A 24,032-nucleotide genomic window follows, 5' to 3' on the forward strand; every position below is an offset into this window, starting at 1 on the left:
GTTACATTATTGTGGATATTAGCATGCTCTGTGTTTAGCAGTGGTTAGTGGCTGGGAGGTTTTATGATTTTAAATATGTGTTAGTTATCTATCCCATGGCATAAAATTGTTGTGAATAGTAATAATTTCAGATTTCTTCTAGGTGTAAATGAAAGCCATAGCTCAGATAGGCCCTTTTTCTCTTTAGTTTGAAAACAAACAAAAAAAAAACCTACCAAGATAAAGATATTTAAAATATCTTTACAAGACAAATGAATTAGTCCTTTTCAAATCAGTTAGAACAGTGTCATCAGAGACTTCAAGAACTTCTCTGATGTGAATGGAACAGAGATCCTAAGAACAAATGAAAGAATTAAATTCTCTTAAAAGAATTTCAGACATACTTTCTTAAAATGCAGGGAAATGCTTTCTGAGGGAGACTAATTCTGATTGTTTATGGAAAAAAATCACTCTGGTATCGACCCTTTGTAAGTCTTTTGAAGAATTTTTGTGCTAATTCTCTAAGAGTCTCGGTTGCAAAAAAAAAAATCTAATGCAATCGTAGAATGGTTTGGGTTGGAAGGGACCCTTAGTTAGTTCCAACCCCCCTGCCATGGGCAGGGACACCCTCCACTAATTCAAGTTGCTCAGAGCCTCATCCAACCTGGCCATTTTCCAGATAAGAGAAGCTTATGAGTCCCAAAATTAATATTGGCCAGTACTAGTTACATTTGTACCTTTTTTACCACTTTGTTTATTCTTTATCAATCATTTTAAGTTGGTGTCAGGTTAGAAAGACTCCATAGAGGTGCTGCTGTTTATACCAGACAGGAGGCTTACAAAAAAAAGAAAAATAAATTAAAGACCAACTCCTTCCTTTATTATAGCAGTTAGCAGAAGAGGAACTTCATTTCCATTGAAAAAGAGCTAAGAGAGTGGGGATTGATATTCTTGGAGAAGTGATTTTTGTATATATTTTGCTGTCTATGCCTCTTCCCTATTGTATCATTGTGTGTATGTATCTGGGATTTGATTAGTGAAGGAGCAGAATGATGCCTTCAGTTGCTCCCTGTACTTTGTATTTCAGGTAGGTGACAGAAGGAATGATAGTTCAGCTGGTTGTGGGAGCTGGGATGGCTGAGGAGCTACTGATCAGCTAAAGAATTCCACCTTGTGATGTTTGCCCTTGGGTTGTACAAGTGCAAACACTGCATCTTAAGAAAAGCTTTGAGCTGAGAATCTTCATATCTTTTCAATTTCAAGGATAGTTTCTGTTATTTTCAGTCCTAGAGGAGATTCTCAGTCATATTAATGAGGAGATGTTATAGAAATCTAAACTACATGCATTTCAAAAGTTAAGATTTGTGCTCTGATTTCAGCATGTTCTTAAATGCTCTCTTGGGCTTGCATGGGGGCTTCTATATGGGTGATGAAATTCTCTCTATTATGTAAGTGTAGTGGCAAAATGTTTACTTTTAGGAGTATTAGTTAGAAAAAGTATGTAGAAAAATGAAGAAATGTTGTAGGTACAATCACATTTGCTGCTCTGTACTAGACTTCTTACCCTCTGGAAGTGTTAGGGAATGAATGTGCAAAAATCGATTAAGTCTAGTAATTCAACAAATTATAAAAGATCTGTGATATAAGAAGAGTTCTGTGTTTGCAGGTTCTTGCATCTGTATGCCAGCACTAAATACCTCACAACTTCAGGTTAAGCAAACACTAACTCATGTCCTGAGTTCTGAGTGCCGCTCTCATGGCATCAGTGTTCTCAGCTCTTTTGGAGACACGGTGTGCAGAGGACAGTGCTGTGCCCAGCTTAAAGGGCTTGTCTGGCAGGGCTCGTGGGCTTCCTGAGCTCGTTTTACCAGGTCACCAGAAATCTGCCCTGCATCCAGCCAACCCTGCATCCAGCCAACCCTGCATCCAGCCAGCCTTGCTAGAACCATTTAGCGTAGGGAGAGTGCTGAGAGCCTGCCAGAGAGCTCTGAAGTCTATTGTCCCATGTAAAGTGGAAAGTTCATTGTAATTTCAACCAGAGCTGTGAAGTTAATGTCCTTAAGTTAGTGTTCTAAAGCAGTTGGAAAAAAAACCTATGTAGAGGTCTAATGTGTGTGCATTACCAGCATTATCTGATTTGACATAACTCTTTTGAGCATACTAAGGCAAAGACAAAAGCAGGCTTTGCTTGTTAGGTGACATTTGTTAAAGGAATTTTGAGATTCCTTAAAGTTGTCTTATAATTCAGATTTACCAGCTTGTTTAGAGATGCTTATGCTTCTTTAGGTAATTGCTGAAAGAAATTACAGTGTTTCAACAGAAAGCATATTGCAATCACAGCAGTCCATTTATTTTTTCAGTCCATTTACTGATGAATTTGCAGTTGTCATTTCAGTGTAGGTGAAGTAATAATAAACAGAGGATAGAGTTTATCCCCATGCAGAATGTTGCAATGCAGTAATAGTAGCAGGCATATTTGTTCTCATCAGCTTGGCTTCCATTTTCTTATTAATAGCATTAAAACCTACAGTTTGCAGTTAATCATTTGGAAGCAACAGTAGTGTAGCACCTTGCTTAATTTAATTTCAGTTTATTGGGGTTTAAGTTCACATTGTTCTTGGTTTGGGTTTGTTTATACTTGCCATGATCATGATCCTGAGTTTTCATTATAAGATTCAAGTATTAAATGTTTACTGTAAGTTCTGTCATTGTTTTTGAAAACGCTGTATCAAAAGGGAAACACTTTGAACCTTTGTACAACTTCTGTGAACTTTTCTTTTGCAAGAAGTATTTACACCAGTATTTTCAGTTGCAAGCAAAACATTGGAACAAAAATGATGTGCATAAGTCATTTTCAGATCAGCTGAAGTGATGGTTGGCTCTGCTGTGCTCGAGCTCCCCAGCACACATTTTGTCAGAACTTGCTCTTTAAGGGCTACATGGTATGGACTTTGCATTTTATGATGTTGGGAGAATTATAAGTAGTAAAAATATCACATACTTTAAAGCAGTGCTTGTCTAACCTGTGCTGCTGAACTTGGTGTCTCAGTGGAACAGAACTGTGGCTTTGAGGAACAAGAAGTGGAGAAAATGTAATTATTTACTTTGAGATAATACTCTTTTATTTCTGATGCATGTAGTAGCTATTATTTAGATCTTGTCTAAGTTGATTTTTTCTTTCTTTCTGTCTTCCTTTTTTTTTCTCTGTCTCTCAGTTTGTAAGACTTGTATTGTTCAACACTTTGAAGACAGCAATGACTGTCCCAGGTGTGGCAACCAAGTGCATGAGACCAATCCACTAGAAATGTTAAGGTAAGATGCTATTTCACAACATTTGCTAAAATGGAAAAACAAAAAATTGAAAAAAAATCCTAGCATCTTTATCCTAAAAGGGAATTCATTGTTTTGCTTATTTGTATAAAGCATATATTAACTGTTCTGAGGCATATAGGTTGTCATTTTTCTCAGCTCCCACTAAATTGTAAATTGATTTTTTTCAGATATAATAAAAGGAGGAAAGGTAAGGGAAAGGCACTGAAAGACTGGGTATATTTTACAAGTTAAAATAAACATTTTAATACCTTTATTAAACAAATAAATGAAGCAGATACCTATTATTCTTTACGTGGAATGAAGTTAAATTCTAGAGTTTCTTTTTTCAAGGTATTTAGGGCATTCCAATCTGCATGGCAAATTTTTTCTTCTTAGAGCTATATAGAAAATGAATCATACAAATAAGCTATATAGAAAATGAATCATACAAATAACAATGCTTTTCAGGGCACAGATCTGCCAATCTGAATTGAAATCTGCTGTGAGATTAATGAAAAGACACTAATGAAAAAAAGTTTTGACACTAAAAATACCCTTTTTTGAGAGTTTGTATTTTTATATCACAGTAACACACCTTTTTAAAAACAGTTATTTTTCTTGAAATTTTAGATTCTCTTTTAGTGATGTTATGTTGAAACAAAGGTGATAGACATCCCATAAGTATAAGATGGAGAAATCAAGAAATATCATCATAAGTGGAAGAACTTCATGTTTAACTCCAGTGATGAAGGCACTCCCTGCCCTCTCTCCCAACAATCTCCCCACCCCATCCCACCCCACCCCACAGTATTCTTATTTTGTAATACTGCTGTGAATTTAGGAAAAACTATTCTTACCTCAGTATTAAAATATACGTTTACATCTGGCATTTACTAGGTTGGTATCACTTCCTGATGTCATTGTGTTGCTACAATTTATCGTATATTGCTTTGATTTATGACTCACATGATGCACAACCATTCCTGTGCTTCAGTTATATACCAAGAGGAGAGGTGACTGAGATTAAATTCAGCAACTCTGAAGGGTGTTAGTGGCCTTAGTCTTTATCATCTGAATGTTTTTGGAAGAGTTGGGCTAAGAGGGTTTGTGTAGTAGAAAATACTTTTCTGATCTCCTGTGAGTGTCTGAGGTGCTGTGTGAGCCATAATAGAAGATCCTGTGGGCTACTAATGAGCTAAAAACAGAAGCATTTTAGAAATATTTTTATTCTGATGGGACCACTTCATAGGAGATGAAAAATGCATTTTCTGAAACATTTTAGTAAACGAATACTGTCCTTTGAGAGGGAAATTATAGATGGGTGAGAAAAGTTAAAGTGCAAGCCAGAAATGTGGAAAGAGCTATTTTCTGTGCAATTATTTCCTGAAATTCCTTTTAGAGTCATTTGGTCTGTTTGCCAACAAACTGCATATAGTTAGTAGTTTCCTGGTTATATTTTATGAAACAGCTTTAAACATTTGCTAAACAAATAATCAGAAGAGCACGTGAACAGTGTAATAGAATGATCTTTTTTTGGAAGTTGCCGGCATAACTTAATGCATGTCTTATGCTCTGACCATAGAGACCGGCCCCATCATTGCTAAAGAATGCAGTCATTTTCTGAGAAATAGAATTGAACACTAGATACTAGTTTTAACTTGAGATCTTTCAGATAAACTTTACAAACTACTTATAAACTCAATTCTGAGTAACTTCATAACTATGTGAGTTTTTTACATGTTTCTCTTAGTTGGCAGCAATTAGGGTCTTTTGAAACTATGATTAAACCTGAAATTTAACACTGAGTTGTAAAATGAAAATGTAGGAAGTGTTAAATTCTAGAATTACCTTTACTGATTTAGCAGAATTCTGCATCATCAGTACTCAATAGGACTGTGTTGACTATACCATGCAGACAGGCTTCTTTTTCTCTTGGTAGCATGCTTCTGTGCATGCAAGTTTTCCTGAATTATAGTCTTAGAAATATTTTGGTTCATGTTCACTGATAATTATCAAGAGAGTATTGATCTTATAACTCATTCAATATTATAGAAGAGGTGAAAAAAGAAACTCTACAAAGCTGACACAAGTGCTTGGTTCTTCTGTCTGTATGTTGTTGTTTGGAGGTTGGAAGATGTGGGAGTTGGAAGAGTTGTGTCTAAAATATCAGTGTTCTTGTTACAGCATTAGCAGAGAGTATATTAAATAACTGAGACCAACTTTGTCAAGTAGTTTCATTTTGGAATGGGTTTGATGCAAGTCACAGGAATACAAATCTTTATGTTAGAGTGCTCATAGGTGTGGATAATAGCAACACTGTAAGATGCATCTGAAATTGAGAATCTTTTATGATTTATTTTTTTCCCTATAGTTTTTAGTTTTCATGCACTTAAAGATCAGATAGGATTTCTTTTTCTGCCCTTTTTAAAAATATTGATTAGTATTTACTCTCTGTAAGGAGAAAACAGCTTTTTTGTTTCATTTTTTGGAAGAAAATGAAGTCATTAACTGGAGTGGGAAGCTGGTTCTTGCTGCTAGCATTGTAAATCTGCAAAGTATGCTGGGTTTTTTTGCTATTTTAGCATTACCAGTGACTTTTGTTTGGGGCTGTTGAAGACAAATTAGAAAGTGCTAAGTGGGAACTTTCAAAAATAAATGTAGAAAACCCAGCATGTATTATATCATACTGAGGAACAGTCGGATTTTTAATTAAGGTAGCAATGTTCTCTTTTGAAGTTGTCATTTAGTTTCTCTTAATCAGTACGTTATGAAGATTGGAGCTTTCTTAGTATGTGAAATGAATTCCATTTCTAAGACAGGTTCCCAAGTTCCCAATGCTCTTCTGTGGGAGCTTCATAGAAAGCAGTGCCATCTAGTTATATTAGATACTGACAGAGAAGGCTACAAAATACACCATTTGGAAAGGTAGATCTGTTTTGTCCTCTGTCAGAAGTTAAGCACTCAAGACATCCCATGATTTTTGTTTCCTTCTTATCCATGAGAAAGTGGTGTGCTCAAAGTAGCTTTTTGTGCTACTTTGTTTTAGTGGAGGTATGTTTCACCTGATGATTTTTCCTTTTTTTTGTCCCTGTAAGAAGAAGCAATTAAAAAATGGATTATGGTTGTAGCTTAAACATGAATATTCTTATGGTATGATTATATCCATTGACGGATACCACAGGGAACTAGTCTCAGAACGTGACGTTTGGGTAATAGGTCTAATTGTAAACTTTGAATTACAAATTCTGTAAATTACTTTGAAGTACAAATTCTAATAAAGAAGAAAACCTTCAATACTCATATATGTATTATAAGAAGATAATTGTTATCCATTAAAATGGATTGTAGGCATTGCTAAATTTCAAGGTACTTAATTTCTCTGGCCATATTACTTTGTATTTTGTTTTGTCCTGGGTTTTGGTTTAGGCTGTGGGCAGTGGGAGTTTCTGTTCACAAGAAATGAGACAGAGAGCAAAGAAGAGAAAGAAAAAGGAAACAATGAAATACAGAGGAAGCTGAAGAATAAGAGAGACAGGGAGAGGAAGCGGAACTAGAAAGCAGATGATAAATTAAAGGGATAGGAGAGTAGGTTAAATTCAGAGAAAAGGAAAGAAAAGTATTTTAGCTTCAGCAGCAAAGGTAACTTCACTGTGTCCAGTGGAAGGGACTGTAATAACTAGTTTTGGCACTGATATCTGGGTATCAAAGGACATGCCTGTGCTGTGTTCTGTCTTCTGATATACAAACTCATGGCAGATTTCAATAGTTCCAATTAATTACGGGTACTGAGAACTGTCAAGTCAGAGCAGCAAGGATGCTCTGTGGTCTTCTTTATCCTGCCGAGATCGGTGTGTCTGTGGTGTAGTGAGCAGGGAATAGCTTCTTCAGATTTTCGTAACAGGCTTATTACCAAAGCACTTGAACACTTAATATGATAATGTGGTTTATAATTTTCATACTTACTATTTATGAGCTGGACCTTAAAATTGGATACTGCTTTTCCAGTCTGTCCCTTTTAGTAACATGAATGTTTGCACGTAATACAAAATTCAAACAATAAAAATTTTAGAGTAAAGTATTTTTTCCTCATTTGTTTCATTGTTGTTTTTATACATTGAAAAATAAATTCCTTAAAATAAATCCCTTTAAGAGGTGATTAAGATAAGCTTTGATGCATGTTGCCTCTCAAGCTAAAGTCAGTTGGCTTTGACAGGATTTATTATTTACCAGAAAAATGCAACTCATTTTATTATTCAAAAGTTTGTTACTTAAACACTAAAAATACTTAAAATGCTAGTTTCCGTTTAATGTGAAATGTATTTTTTCCCTCTGAAAGGCTGGATAACACCTTAGAGGAAATTATATTTAAGTTGGTGCCTGGACTTCGAGAACGTAAGTTTCTCACTTGGTTTTGGGTACCTGCTTGGGTTGATGGAGGGAATATGGCTATTTCTGATTACATGCCTGTATTATTGATTAAAAAATTCACTTTACTGTTCTTTGGTATTAACTAGAGGAACTGCAGCGAGAGATCGAATTTTGGAAGAAAAACAAACCCCAAGAAAATGGACAAGGTGATGATTTTTTCTCTTTCTCATCTCTGTGTTAAGTAACATTGTTCATTAAGACCTGTTTGTTCACTTACACAAGTACATTGTTTTTACTGAATTCATGGTACTACAGAAACTTGTAGCAAATCTGTGTAAGTGTAGTGTGGGCCCTCATGTACTGCTGCTTATCTATTGACCAGTTGTTTTACAAACCCTGACTGTTTTACCATTATTTTTGTTTGCATTTCCCTATGCTCTCACTTGAAACACTCATAATTTCCCAGTTAAATTCTTAATTTTCTTAATACGGCAAGATACAGATTTTTTTTTTACAGAGTTTTTACAGATTACTTTCTGTTACTGAATGTGACCATCTGTTAAGTAGGAGGTTGTCAAGAATTAGTTACGACAAGTAGTAAAACAGCTTTCCACACATGCTAAACAATTGTTTTATATAGATTCCACAATATTGTTGTTGGGGTTTTTTTTGTAATTGACCCATGAAGTTTGAAAGCTCAGTATTGAGGTACTAAGTGAGGACTACATCCAACTGTTTTAATGCCCCTTTAACTTGACAAGTTTTTGATACCACAGCCTATTTGATTTGATTTTGAAGAACTTTTGAAAGGCTCTGCTAAGTTAAAGAAATAGCTCTTTTCAGTAAAGGATAACTGTCAAGTAAACATCTTGTAATACTCTTCTACACTCACTTGTTTATATCTTCCTTTCAACTTCATAACGTATAATTTTCTTTCTCACTAGTTTTGATGATTTGCATTCGGCATCCATTGTAAGGGACAAGGTTATTTTCTCTGTTATATAATTAAATAAAGAACTGAAGAACAGTTTAGATGAAATTAGATTTGTTTACTACATCATACTATGTAGTGTATATCTATTCAGTTTTAAAAATACTTAGAAAATATTTATATGAAGTATAGACATTTCTGACTGTTTAGGAAATTATTTTATGCTATATACATAAAGAGAAAGAATTAGCACATCATTTACAAATTTGTAGAATGTAACTTACTTTTAACCTACTTATTCTTCTGGGTCTTACCTTACTCCCATAATTTAATGGTAAACCTAATGGAGATGAGTTACTCAGTGCAGTGAGAGCTTGGATTGTTTTGTGAAGGAGACTTAGGCTCTAACTCATAATATACTTTTGAGTAGCTACATATGTATCCAGCTCCATTAGTGACTGTATTCTTGGGCTACAGAAATTTGTCTCTACAAACCATTTAGAAGTCATGACAACTCATTAAGACAAATTATGAGCATTTAAGCTATTTTCTGCCATAAACAAGCATTTAGAATCTTGCCCGAGAATGAATTATTTGCAGAGAATAGTTTCAGTAAGAAGAGACTGTTTCAGTTGTCAATGCTGTGCCCTGCAATCACATTGTCAATCTAGTTTAAGAGTCTGTCAGTTATGTCCTGTACCACAGGTCACAGCACAGTTCCCAACCTTAACACCTAAGATGTGTAAAAAAATACCAGGACTTAGTTTTCACACATCAGAAGGGGGAGAAAATCAAACAACAAAGCATATCTCAGGCATTGGTGGTGTCAATAGAAGAGTGGTTACCAGAAAAAATTGAAAGATGATGAAACATACAGTGGAACAGAGAAAAAAATATTCATTAGTCCTCTCCAGCCTGAACTGGGGAAGGAAGAGGGCAAACAGCTTTACGGTAACTCACTCTCTAGTTTTATGGTCAATATCTGAGAAAAGCACAGAAAGTAGACAATATCCAAGGTTTGAAAGAAAGATGAGAAGAAAGAAGAGACACCAGTTTACTCCTTAAGGAAAGAGGGGAGGAGGTGAACGAGGTTTTGGTTTGGTTTTCCTTTCCTGCTCTTGGCTTGATGCTTTTTGACTTGGAGAACAATGAGTCCATTCTAGTGAGATTAAATTTGTTTATTTATTTCACTTCTATCATATTGAATAACATGCCGGTAATGGACCATCACATTGATTTCTGGAGGTTGCCTGTACAAACATCATTAATTCTAATATCTACAAGGATTTTTCAGAAAATATTCTGGTGCCATTTACATGGGGGAACATTTGAATTTCCTATCAGGATACCTTGGAAGATGTGACCTTTTTGCATGTGCACCTCTTTCTGGAATTATTTTATGATGGGAAATTTGCTGTTTTCCCTAGTTCTGTAGTTGGTTTGTTTTTCAAGGCTTTTCAAACTGCGTAACTAAACTTTCCTCCGTTATTCAGCATTGGTAACTGTTGAAAGTTTTGGATGTACTTGCTGAAGGATCTGTGAATCATAGGCAGACTCCTCAGATAAGTGATTGTGATGGGTAGACTGCACCTGCTGGATTAAGAATTTGCTTCCTGGACTTTCACAAACAAAGAGAAAAAAGTCTGTAGGTTGATACTGAAAATTCTGTTCATAGGAAAATGATAATAACAAAATGTATATATGATACACAATCAACTGAATGTGTCAATAGCTAATAGGGGACTTAGGGACAAATATAATTACAAAATACTTAAAAATTGTAAGAAAGAAAAGTAATTAATGTAGCTTAAAACTCACCTTGAATATTTAAACTGAGCAAAGGGAACTAATTACTGTGTCAAGAAACTTAGTCATGGCTTGGTATTTATTAAAGTTTATGTTCTGTTTTCTCACCTGAACTCTTCTAAATTACTTAAGAAGTATGGTAAGTGTACCAAAGCAGCAGAATTCAGTCTGAAAGTTTTTCAAAAAGATGCATAGGCAGCTTATTCAACTTACTTGTGATAATGTTTTATTCCAACAGAGAACAACCTTTTTTAAAATCTAAATAAATAAGTTAGGGATATGGAAAAAACAAATGTATACAATAGGATTATTGTATACTGTATTACAAGTCTGTAAAAGTTACCCCATTTTATGGTTATTATTTACATACACTGCAGCCTTATCTAGATGTACTTGCTGGTCTCAGCAAGCATTCAAGTGTTCAACTTTGCTAAACCTTTGAAAATTGTAGAAGATGGTACCTTTTCCAAAGGGGTAGAATTTTAAAGCAGGGGTCCATAGAACATGTTAACAGCATCAGTGAAAAGAGATAACACATTAATGTGATTTTGTAGGATATATGTGCTCTGCTAAAAAATACTGGGACCTTTCGTTTTTTCTTATTTTTTATTTTTAAAGGGGAATAAGTAAGCATATGGCTATTTAGTTGTAAAATCCATCTGGAGAGAAACACCTGGATTTCTTACAATGATATTACTTAGATAGCATCAAAAGTGGATGAAAGTTAAGCTTTATCTTCCCTTACTTTACTTCATGATAATATTTCAGGAACTTTTCTCCACTGGATTATTGTGGCAGACAGTTTATGAATTGATTACCCATGTGTACTTTGATATACAAGTGTTTGGATTAGTTATTCCACTGTTTATTTACAAACATCGTTTTTTGTCACTGAACTGCCACAACATAGGGTAGGATTGCATGTTTGAGTGTTCCTGATGCGTGCACAGTTGCAGGGTTTTTAATTACCGGACACATCAGAAGTAGACAGCCATTATAGTCCATCAGACTAATTATTTTCTGTTCCATAGAAATCCATTGTTTGCATATTGCATTAAAATTTCAATGGTAAAAATTTGTTTTCAGAGATCTTTTAATTGGTCAATTTAAGAATGCACTGCATTAAAACGTATAAAGTTAATTTGAAGAAAAAATATGCTCGTGAAAATGTTGTATTTCCTTAAATATGTGACTTTTAATTATTTTACACTTAACTAATTTGATCTTCATATTTTACAGATGAAAGTCCAAAAGCTGATAAACCCAAAGTAGATGAGGAGTGTGATGAAAACGAAGAAGATAAAGACTATCACAGGAGTGACCCACAGATTGCTATCTGCCTCGACTGTTTGCGCAACAATGGGCAGTCAGGAGATAATGTAGTCAAAGTGAGTAGTAAACAATCTGTGCTGTTGTTATTGATGGCAGAATAGCATCTTATAGGAACCAAATAATTTTATAGCCATTAACAATAAACCTTAGTGTGGTGACTTCCACACTTATTTAGTCATTCTGTATGAGGCATTTCAATGCATCTTGGAATTTTTTAAAAAACAAGAGTTCCATGCAGAAATTCATCTGTGACTGTGGAGGTTTTTTTGTGTATGGATTATAGTTTTGTAGTCTACAGCCTTGATGGTATATAACTGCATTACACAACAGATTACAGCATACCACAGAGGTATTTGTAAAGCTAGCTGTAGGTGAGCTGCCTCATACTTTCAGGATTACTGTCTTAACATGCCAGCATGAACTTGCTTTTCAGATATGTTGTGCACTGAATGACTGGGATCCAGATCTTCTGAGCTGTAAACCTGATTCTGACACAGATGTGTTGTCTGTGGCCTTGGACAGGTCACCTCCATCTGCAAACTGTGTAGAGTAATACCTGCCAACTGCTGTTGTAAGAATTAGGGATATTTAGTTGCTGTTCCTGAAGAGTTTTACTTAATGATATTGAGTCTGGAAGAAAGTCTTTAGAAATCCCCTTAGATTTTAATAATATTTTATTAAAGAATTTTTAAAAAATATAAAGAATTTTTCTAATAAAATTACCTATATTTTCTGTGTGATATGTTACATGTATAATTTTGGAAGTTCATAACACAGTAAGAAAATTTTGATTCATCAGGAAAACATACCTATATGTTATCACTCTGTTTATGCTATATACAGTGAGAAATCTGTGTCTTCATCACCATGTGAGAGTCTCAGGTTTCCAGTCTTCCTGTTGAATCAAAACCATTAGGCTCTGGATCACAGAATCTATGGTAATAGATCACGTCTCAGATTTGTAGCTTCTCTGTATTTTACCTAGATTATTTCAGAATGTCTTTACTTTCTTTTTCTCTCAAGGACTGAAAAAATTCAAAGAAATGCAACATTTGTTTAAACCCGAGTGTTACTAATGCAAACACATAGATTATTTAAGTTCTTCTGGGGCTTTTTGTGGTTTTATGGTAGTTGGGCTTTGGTTTTTATCTTTCCTCCCTTTGGTATCTTTTAGACATTTTATTAGAACCAGAGATGGGTCAAATGAACTTGTTTGTCATCTTTTAAATTTTGCCAAAAAATTGAACCTATGGTGCCATTATGGATTAGAAGAGGGTGCACTAAAATTGATTACTGGTTGAAAAAATTATCAGTTACAGCTGTTCTTGCACTAATGATTGCTCTTGTTTTCCAGAATTTCTAACATGGTTTTCCTGATTTTTTGCTGTTGCTTTAGGGTTTAATGAAGAAATTTATCCGCTGTTCTACTCGAGTGACTGTGGGAACTATCAAAAAGTTTCTCAGCTTAAAATTAAAACTTCCAAGTTCTTATGAGGTACATTTGAAAGAAAAATGCTTTTATTTTTATTTCCCTGCAACATAATACATTCCTTCAAAATTTAATCATATTTGAACCTGCTTCCCCTCTTTCCAAGGATACAGGAATTTAGGCTGAAGGACAGACTGTTTCTTCAACCAGTTCTCTTACTGGAGCCAATGACTCCATGAACTGCAGCCTCCTTTGGTCAGGGATGGGGCTGAGTTAGGTTAGGTGCACATGCGTATTGCTACGCCCAGGAGTTTGTCACAGTGTCAGGACATGCTGACCAGCCTTTTTGGTGTCATTTGGCTTTGTTATTTTATCTGTCTGGCACCTTAATGGCTTGTGTTACAAAGAATCTGTTTACCTCAAAATGCTTTTTTTCATCTAAAAACCAGAAAAACATTATAGCTCTAGTAATCAAAATATTGTCAAACATTTTCAGTGGTGCGTAGCCGTAAGGTGCTATAATACAGTTTAAACTAAACATTTTTCATAATAAGATGATTATTTTTCTCTGTCTTTTGCTTTCAGTTAATGAATGTTTGTATACTTGGAAGTGCTTTTTATTTGTAATTTATAGTTATTTTTAAACTAATTTTTTTAACTATATTTTTTATATGACAATTACAGTACTTCTGGTTTGTATCTTTGAATTTGAAAGAGCATTGGCATAGTAAGGTGGTCTTCAAAATACAGCAAAAGTCGTCTTCTTCAAACAGATACTGTGTAGTATTGCTAAATATAGGGAATGTTTGTCTACTAGTGATTTCCTACCTCACTGGCAGACTTCCTTCTGTTCACACTTCACATGAAAACACGAAAGTGAAAAAAATAAAGTCGAATGGTAGTGTACAAAATAGCATATTGTCAGCATGTTGTATTCATCCGAGTTTGCTATGCATGTCTGATGGAATTGTTGTATAATGATAGAAGTTGAGGGATTAACTCTGAGATGCACTTAGGAGTTCATTTAGATATTAAAATTTTGCATCCCTTTATCTTACTGTTTGTTCTCTTACATTTTAAGCTGGATGTACTATGCAACGGAGAAATTATGGGGAAGGATCATACTATGGAATTCATCTATATGACAAGATGGAGACTAAGAGGCGAAAACGTAAATACTGTTACATTATAAATAAATGATGTTTTGGTATATTTATTATAGATGGTATACATGCTTTCAGCGCTTGGTCCAAGAATATATTCTATGACCCTTCAAAAAACCCTTACTTAAAAATGCCTTTCACATGTTTTCTGGATTTCTTATGTAAAACTCTGTGAGGGAAACCCTGCAGCACATGTATTGTGTAGATTCTGAAACTTCAAAATAGCAGATATACAATGTTCATATGCAGGTTCTGCTCTAAGTTTTAAGTCAAGTGTCTGAAAACCCAAGTGCTTGTTTTTTTCCTGCAAATGTGCTTTTGGTGACCTTTTGATTTACAATAGTTGGCGAATCTGCATCCAGCAGATCCAGTAAGAACCTGCTTTATTCAGTCAGTAGACTGAAAGTGACTCTGGAAAATTATTGGTGAGATCTAATTGTTTTATTACTGTTTCTGTTAATACTACACACATTTTTTTTAGATGTGCTATTTAACACTAACATCCAGATAACAGCCAAATGGGTTTTCCTTGCCACGTGTGTATATTTTTGAATTGCAATATTTAACCTTTTTACAGAGTTTTTTTCAGGTCTGATCCTCAGTTTGATTTAGTAGCCCTTATATTGCCTTGTATATTTAATTTTTTTGGTTAGAAGTCATATCCCCTTTGTTTCCCTTTCTTTTATACATTCATTTGTGTGCGACTGTGGATTGTTCTTCAGTCTTTATTGCTTTGTAGTATATACAGGGTTGTTGTCTGTCATTATTAGTGGAGGCTAAATTGGAGTGCAGATAAGATTAAACATTTAACATAGCTTAATGTAATGATCTGTAGAAGATTCCAAACTTGCTGTATTCTTTTTTTTTTCGTTTTAAGCACCCTAGTGCTCAGAATAAAAAGCACTGGAAACGGACAGAGAAGACAGAGAATTAAACACACTGTGGAGTTAACAATTCACAAGTTTCTCAAAGTTTTACCTTAATCTGAAGCAGTGGGGAGGAGGATAGATTTTGATAGGAATTAGAGAAGTTAGTGTATATAAGCAAGTATTCATGAAATTTGAAAGTAATATTGCACTGAAATTTGATCATTACTGAAACCACAATATTGCACGAATAAGGGAGCTTTAAGTAGTATTTTTTCCAATACTGTCTTGAAACCAGTGGGTGTTTTTTTGGCTTGCCATTCTGTATTTTTGTTAGCATTGGCAGTACTATTAGGAAGTGTTGAGGCAAAAACTAACGATAATGGAATTTTTTCATGACATTTCGTCCTGCAGCACCTGCCTACAAATGGACTTTTGGCAGATGCATTGTATTGGAAGCAACAATAGCTGTCATTTTGACAAAAAAGACATTTGTACTGATGAAATTTTTTCAAAAATCTCAGAACTATAGCTTTTAACATTAAGTGAATGTAAGAGTTGACAACTCTTGATTAAGTTTGTAAGTTGCGTTTACATACACACAGTATGTGTTCATCTTTTATGTAGTTTTAAATCGCTCCCCTGAAGTCAGAGATGACTAAAACCTGTAAAAATTAAACTGTGCTGGTAATAAATCCGGTAATATATAGGCTTCTATGATTTTTTTTTCCTTAATGAAGTTGCAATGGTAATTAATTAACAACATCTTCTTCTGAATGAAGATCAAATAAGTCTGTTATATACATCTTTGGTACTATTGACCATGAGCTTTTACTGGCATACCTATGGACCTTACATGAGGTAGACAAGAAAGGGAAAATGTCCATTTATTCATTAGAGAAGTCTTTCCTGTTTTTAAATAAGTAAGTTAATTATGAGCTTTAAATTTGAAAATTAAAAAAAAAAATGAATTCACTAAATGGTAAATGTGTATGTCCAGCTGTGAATGCCTCTTATCTGATCAGAAAATCATCTCCTTCGCAGTTTCGGTGTCAGAACTGCTCATCTTCGCAAGTCTGCTCACAGGATGGCACTTTTTATCAGGTAAGAGGCACTCACGACTGTACATATTACAGTCATTAAGGTCCTGTCAGCACTTCAATTGGAATTCAATTTGTGGAGTTTTTAATTCCTCACTAAGAAGTGCTAAAACTCTGTGAGCGAGGCCTGAGCATTTTCGTTCCCTCAGTGCAAGCTTTATTGAATGAATAAACACAGTCCATTCAAAAGGTTTAGGAGTTTCTTTTACTTTACATTAGGCTGTTTTGGGTTTTTTTAATGGAGAGATACCCTTGTGTAGGGTGATATTCATATCAGTCTCAAAGGATTATCTACTTCTTCCTATCTCATCCTTCTAACTAAACAGCGTTGGGCAGTCACTGACAAGGAATCAGAACTGAAGAATGTGAATCAAAGGAGACAACATTGGTTTCATCTCTTTATGGGAATTCATATGTCCTTTTTAATGGAGTAAAGAAATGTTAGATTTTTGTTAACTATATTTCTTTCACATATTTTAAAATTAGAAATGGAATAATGCGTTAATCTCTAGACTATATAACAAAACAAAACCTACAGAACCTGCAAACTGAAGCTGATTTCTAAGTTTCATTGACCAATCTGGTTCATACCTATATGAAATGATATTTCAGTTTTTTCATTGAAAATTTTTATTTGAACTTCATTCTAATTACTTTACAAGTTTGAAATAATATTTTTGCATGAGTAAAAAATTAAAGCAAGTGATAGAGGGTCACTGCCCACTACCAATGGGAGCAACCTACTATACTCATGTTTACTTCAGTAATTAGAATTGTTCCAGCATAGTGCATTTTATTTGTACAGTTTTGGAATTTTGTTTGCAAAGACACTGAGCCTCACTGGTTTACTTGGCAATTCAATGAGGTGACTGCTCTGTCTCTGCCTGTGTGCATTTCCAATATGATTTGCGTACTTCTAGAGACAATTTATATAATCAAGGTGAAAACCATGTAAAATAGCATTTAAATAATATGGTAGTCATATCCTGTGCAAATAAAAAAATAATCAAAGACAAGTAGTTTATGGTACTACAGATAAAAGTTTGTTAATTGCACATGCAGACCTACACATGGTGCTCCCTGTCTTCTCTCCTAAATACTCCTGATACTGTTAATACCTCTTGGTTTAGGTTATGATTTCTCTACACTCCAGTTTGTAAATCCCCTGCAAATGTGATCACATTTATTTCTCGTGATCATTTCACTCCCATGGCATGGAAAGTTTATTAACCCATATAGGTCTCTGAAGCTATATCTCTGTTTCTTCATCTCTGTTGCATTTGAATGCAGCAAAATATTTCTGGTTTCATTGATAGCTTCTGTAATAATTCTGTGTACTTCCAAATTTGCAATTAAAAAAACTTTAAATTAGCTTTATTCCTCTGTTCTGTGGCAGAGAGGTATTTAAGCCCATACAGCTGCTTAGCCAATAAGATTTTCCAGGGTTTTATGCTATAGAAAACATCCAGTACCCTATTGCAGTTAAGAGGAAAACTTTAGACTTAAATGAAATGCTGACAGATTGAAAAAATAAGACATTTAGTAAGATGACATTTTGAGCAACAAGTGCCCAGGTGTTCTACAGCCCTTTTGGGAAACCCACCCAGTGTTGCCTTTCGTTTCGCAACAGTTTTGTCCCATTCAGGGATCCAAGAAGTAGTTTATTTGCCTTTTTTTTTTTTTCAGTAGAAACTAATAAAAATGTATCACTAAATCTGAGATTAAGGAGTTTGGATTTGGGGGAAAAGTTAGCCATCTTCTCTCAGAAAATCAGCTGACACCAATTTGACATCTTTTTTTTTATAGTATAGCTATGGAACCTCTGTAAATATAAACATTCAAACAAAGTACATCACCTGTAAATATACTTCAGTTTAGAAAGTAAAAAATTTCAAGATTGATTTTTATCAAGCACAGCAACACAGAAGTAAGAGTTGTTTGAGCACTCCAAGTATATATATGTAATAAAATATAAATATTGAAATATATGAAAGCAGATAGAGAAATTTTGTATCAATGACAAATTGCTAATAGATTTGAGGTACGGGTATGTATTTAACTGTTGTATGGAATCGTTTCATATAAATAAAACTGTCATATATTTGTGTCTTAGGGATAAGCTTTGGCTATTCTTAAGGCAGTTTTTAATTGCATTTTCTTTATGAATTATGTCTTCATGCTTTCTCTGTTTTTGTTGTTGTTTTCCCCTTGCTTTTGTTTTCAGTCTTACCCCATGGTACTTCAGTATCGACCTAGAATTGACTTCGGTTAGACCAAAGGGCCAGATCCCACTGAGATGAATCCTGCACTATTTGTTTACCCATCGACAGATTGCACAATGAATGGATGTGCCTGGACTGGGGGGACACAGCCAGATTTTCAGCATGCAAATAAGGACATTGTCTTTCTTAAAAGTGTCAGTTGCATCTCTGTTGTTTCTATTAGAGCAAGCCAAGTGCCATTCTGCTACTGAAATGTGCATAAGATATTTGTGTATCTTAAGGGTGTGCTGCAAATCATAGCCAAAATCATGAAGTGTACAGTCAAGATTCAAAAACTATGGAATATTTTTGCTTGCGTGTTAGAAAATTTTTCTGGTCCTAATATTGATTACATTAGCAAAATGGCAGAGTGCTCATTCCATGTGGTGTTGCAGTTTCACACACTTACTATTTTACTGAATATTGTTGTTTAAATCATAGAGTACTGTAAAAATAACTAAGGATTATACCTTGACAATATTTTGTATAGAAAATATATTTAGAAATGTGGTGGTTGGGCCACTACCTTTTTCTTGATAAGGTTCTCATGGGTCCAGGTATAGCTCACTCATGAGCGTGCAACAGTCCTTTTGCAGTGAATGAAGATTAATTACACTTAACAAGAGGTGTAGAACATGATAATTCAAAATAGTAATTTTAAATCTTCTAAATAGATTCTGCTAATATTGCTTAAAAGCATTGCAGCCTTTGTGATTGCACTTTTCTATGGTTTCCCTGAAGATTGGTATTTGGGATACTACCTATTTTTGGAAGATGGCTTCTGGTCAGATTACATTTCTTCTAATTAAGCTTCCACAAAAATGAAGCTAAAATAATATAAATGTCTATGGAACAAATAAATTTCACTACAAAATTACAAGCAAGGCAAAATTTTACATAATTATTACCTCTCATAATAAGCATTTCCTTTTAAGATTGGATGGAGGTCTATAGTATGTGAAAACAAAAGTAATATATAGCTTTAATTACGTATTGTACCTCTTGCAACTATCTGGAGTTTAGAATTCATTACAGAAATTTTCATTAGTTAAAGTCACATCATAAAACTATTTCCATAAAATTAGAGGTAATGCAATATTGAAGATAAGCAGTCTGACCAATATAATTGTTCAGGTCATCTTTTTTCCTAAGACCTGGTAGTGCTGGATAAAAAGTGATTGTTGCCTTAGATATTGTAAGCATAATGGTTCTAGTATGGAAATTTTATTGGGTTTTTTGGTAATGTTGCAGGGAGCATAGCAATGTGTATGTTTTCTGTAGTCTTCCATTGTCTTTACTCTGCTTAATAGTTAGTTGAGTTTTTCTCTTCAGGTTCTCTGGAGATACTTATAGTTCAGTAACTTTATGTAATTTCTACTTAATAGATGCCTGCTAGTGTTGTAGATAGCTATTTACTTTCTTTATGCCTTTTGCATACAGCAAAAAGGAACCAAATTAATTTTTCAGAAGCTACTGTAGAGTGAACTGGTTGTTCTTAGACAAAGTGAAAATTCTTTCTTGGGATCAAGCATAAAAGATGGATGCAAGGCTGTAAATCTTTTGTTAGTGTATGTCCCTGTACATTAGTAAGTTCTGTAGGAGAAATAAGCATGTTGTGGATTAAATCTAGCCCCTTTAATGTTGTTAGGGGTTCTAACATTGATGACTTTAGGAACATCATACATAGGCGGGTTGAATTCTACCACTGCTCGCCAAAGCCCATATGACAACGCAGAAATAAAGATGCTGTCGGTAGCAGTCTGTTTAGGAAACCTGCTATTGCAGGTCAAGTTTGCACATATTGTGCAGGTGCCAGTGGGACTGGGGAAGCGAAATGTTAAGGAAGCTTCTGCCCCTTTCTGCAGGCAGTGTGCTGCCTAATACAGGCACATGTTCATGGGAAGGGGTGCATGTACTGGCTGCAGGGAGCAGTCATCTTTTTGCCCACCTAGTCTGTGATGTGCTACTTGACAGAAAGATTTTCCATGAAGGCAGGGCCCTTCTCTGCAGAGCCTGTGGGGAAAAATAGATTCTTTCTGTATATAGAGGTCCTCCTCATGGAGCAGCTTGGAAGAGCAAAGCATGCATTCTGATTGCAAATCATTTTTCTCTTTAGTATACATAGTTGTTTTGTACAGTTGAAATAGGATATTATTTGTAAATATTTACATGCACATAGAAATGACACCTTACAGTTTTTATATATTTCCCCTGTTTTTATACCAGAATTTTCACTGTAGATTCACTTGACATAAAACACCTGTTTCAGTTTATCACAAAGCTAATGGTAGGATGCTTAAGCATAATTTCTGCTTGGTTCAGGGCACAGGTTTTTTTCTCAGCAATTGAGGTTGCTGTTTTGACAAATTTGAACAGACTTGTTTTAAAAAGACAAGAATGCATCATTTTTAATCCATCCACCTAACAGGACCCCTGTAATAGCACTGTTTTGTGTTGGCTTTGGAAAGGCACCTAATAGAAGCTTTCTTTGACTGTTTGATAACTTTCTGTATTCATAATTCAGAGAACCGTGAATTCTCTCGATCAGAATTGGACATTGGTTTAACTCATGGTATTTTCTTGATGCAAGTTAAAACTAGATTACAGAAGACAAATCTTCATTTTAAGCATGGAAAATACTGACAGATCTGAACCAATGTTCCCAGCTAAGAATGGTGGCATTAAATGCATATGAGCTAACCACCCACACTTTATGCATTTCTGATTTGATGGCACAGTGCCCGAGTGCTGCTGCAGTTTAATAGTTTTTATAACAGTGAAGTGCCAGTGAAATACATATCTTAACTGGGCAGCTTGTATAGCACAGGCATTGCCTTCCTTACAGGAAATTTCTCTCCCATATAGTACATATGTGCCATGTGTCTACAGATATGCATATTTAATTAATTTGTGCCAATTAAGACTATCTGAGCACCATAGGAATATGAGAATGCATGTGCAGATTCCTGTGTGCCAAAGATGGGGTAAAGTGAAATGAGTACCTAAGCATTCCCTTCAGACTGCACCATATGCCATCCTAGAGCAGATGCCTGGATAGAGTCTGAGCCTTCCATGACAAAGTGTCACCACTGCATGCTTGTAAAGCATAGGAATATAAAGTAAGTGTTGCTGCCACTGTGTTTCTATGGCTTTCCCATATCAGAAATATCTAGCTGCAGAGGGATAAGACCTAAAAAATTCCACACTGCTACCTAACCTTGCTGTCTCTTATTTAGCACATTTGGTGCTGCTTTGTTTTTCCCTTAAGCTGAAAAACTCATTAATGAAAGTCATAAGCAACTTTTTGTTCAGCGTAGCTGATTGCTGCATTTATCTAGTAACAAGCTGTAAGCTAGAATTTACAGACAAGGTCCTATAACATCTCAAACAATATGGAATTAGATGATTAATCAAGAAATGTATCTTCCATCATGCATTACTACACTGCCGGTAGCTAAAGGCCTAGTCCTATAAACTTTTTTTTTCCTTTTAAATACCAAATAAGATTACTACAATAACTTAAGTGACTCATCACTATAGTAGGTACTGCTCACTTGAAACCTAGGATTTGGGTCCGAGGAGTATGCAATGCTGTAAGTATATTGTGCATACTCAGCTAGCTTGCAGTTATTATGCAAAAAAAATTATAAAAGTATTATTTTTACTGTACTAAAAATGTTATACAAAACAAAGTGCCTGATTATTAATACAGAATACCTTTTCAGCCCATTATTTGCATTTGACAGGGTAATATTTGCTTCTGTATTTTATCGATGGTCTTAATGTTTTCAGCAAGAATATTTCATAAACATGCTGTATTGAGAAGCTTTCAGGGAAAAAAAGCATAAAAAGAAATGTGTCATTTTAGATAAATTAAACCCTATCTCAGTAGAAATTATATAAAAAATACTTTTATATTGAAAATATTCAATTTTCTGCATAAGGGACACTTGAATCTGGATCTTGGTCTGTTTTCCTCTATAGGTCCCAGCAATATGACTTGACTTTTCTGTTATTGAAAACAGTTCTAGTGCAGCTGCAGGAGAAAAGAGATTGATCCCATTCCATTTAGATAGAAGCTAGGCTCTTATTGTCTGCTGCAGACAAAGTAATGGTCCAGGGTTTCATCTCATCTCTCCCATGTATAACTGTTACACATGACCTTGGGAGAGACATAAACTGTTTTTCCTTTTCTGCTGCTTTCTAAAATAACAAAATAGGCCAGGGTTTAGTCCTTTAATTGAACCAATTACTGAGCTTTATTATTTGTGGAGTTTTTTTATGTTTTCATGTAACCAAAGACAAGAAGAGGCATTCACACCCCAGAAAAAAGCATTTTTGAGAGGAGCTGCAACGAAAGGAATAGCATCCAGCTCAGCCAGATACTGTGTCTGATAGAAATACTAGAGAACAGATAGCTGTTCAAAGCCAATCCTAAATCTCAAAATAAACAGATTGAGCCTTGTGTATAGAGGGGCTACATAAAATACTGGTCAATTACATGCACTGATCGAACTTATTTTTATCCTGGAGAAGTGCCAAGGCATTAAGACTTACATGCCTATCCAGGAGCTTAGTCCAGTTTCTTCACTTAATCTGGCAGGTTGAAGGCATCTCTTTACTTCCTACGAAAATGCATATATCATGCAGCATATTCCCCTCTCATTTTACTTCATGCTTTGTTATCTTATTATTTCTCTCAGTTAAAATGTCTAAGCAGGCACCTTCTGTCCTCTAATTCTAGGTCATTACACATCTTTTGCCCTTTCCCATACCTCACCCCATTTCATACCCCCCAAGTAAAAACATTGAGGAATTATAAAGGCGAAATTGCACATGAGGTGTCAGCTCACAGGTTTCATTCATCAGGCAGCTCTCACGGATTTCAGCAGTTTTCACAGTTCTGCATTTTGAATCCTGTATAGCCAGTTTGAACAAGGTCATACTTCCACAAGGGGTTGAGCTAAAGACACTTGTTTGAGTAAGGATTGTAGTCTGCCGGAGTGTGCTCCAGGATGAATTCCAAGACATGAGGGGATTGATTCACCCTAAAGGAAATGTGAAAAGCTTGCAACTGCACATTTACTGCTAATTTTGTGCCATAGGGATTGTCTGACCTTCAGACCTCAGCTGAAACATCCATTGTAGGAATGTCCTCCAACAGATGATCTTGTAATGTTAATATATTTTTCAAAAGCAGACTTACCTGTTGATTGTCTAACTACTGTCTACACTGTTTGTAGAGCAAATTAAAGCACTAGATTCCAGAATAGGAATTTGATTAATTAATGAATTCCTGACAGATTCTTCCATCCAAGGTATGTGCCATAAATCTTTTGAATTCAGGTAGCTTGCTACTGCAGTTGAACAAGGCCATGGTTTCATTCTCTAGTGAGCAGTTTAGGTCTGTATGGTTCTGGACTGTGGCAGTGAAACGGAGGAGCTTTGTAGATGGGTAGAAATGTCTAGGCCATCTTTTGCACTT

The 24,032-nt window shown here is 35.0% G+C and overlaps 1 protein-coding gene across 3 annotated transcripts in view; it reads left to right on the forward strand.

The window, feature by feature from the left end:
- PCGF5 (polycomb group ring finger 5) overlaps positions 1 to 20,190 on the forward strand; it is a 56,019-nt gene extending 35,829 nt beyond the window's left edge. For 2 of the 3 annotated variants that reach the window (XM_027717841.2, XM_027717860.2), the window contains 8 exons: positions 3,195 to 3,291; positions 7,628 to 7,683; positions 7,806 to 7,865; positions 11,636 to 11,784; positions 13,125 to 13,223; positions 14,239 to 14,328; positions 16,231 to 16,290; positions 18,511 to 20,190. In XM_027717841.2, the coding sequence (XP_027573642.1) occupies positions 3,195 to 3,291; positions 7,628 to 7,683; positions 7,806 to 7,865; positions 11,636 to 11,784; positions 13,125 to 13,223; positions 14,239 to 14,328; positions 16,231 to 16,290; positions 18,511 to 18,558 (659 nt within the window). In that variant the 3' untranslated portion in view covers positions 18,559 to 20,190. The remainder of the gene's footprint in view (positions 1 to 3,194; positions 3,292 to 7,627; positions 7,684 to 7,805; positions 7,866 to 11,635; positions 11,785 to 13,124; positions 13,224 to 14,238; positions 14,329 to 16,230; positions 16,291 to 18,510) is intronic. The other variant, XM_039380229.1, reaches the window with a different exon arrangement.
- Positions 20,191 to 24,032: the final 3,842 nt, after the last annotated feature.

Source organism: Pipra filicauda, unplaced genomic scaffold, assembly GCF_003945595.2.
Source record: "Pipra filicauda isolate LSUMZ 115617 unplaced genomic scaffold, ASM394559v2 scaffold190_size1978887_pilon, whole genome shotgun sequence".
Classification (NCBI taxonomy): Eukaryota; Metazoa; Chordata; class Aves; order Passeriformes; family Pipridae; genus Pipra; species Pipra filicauda.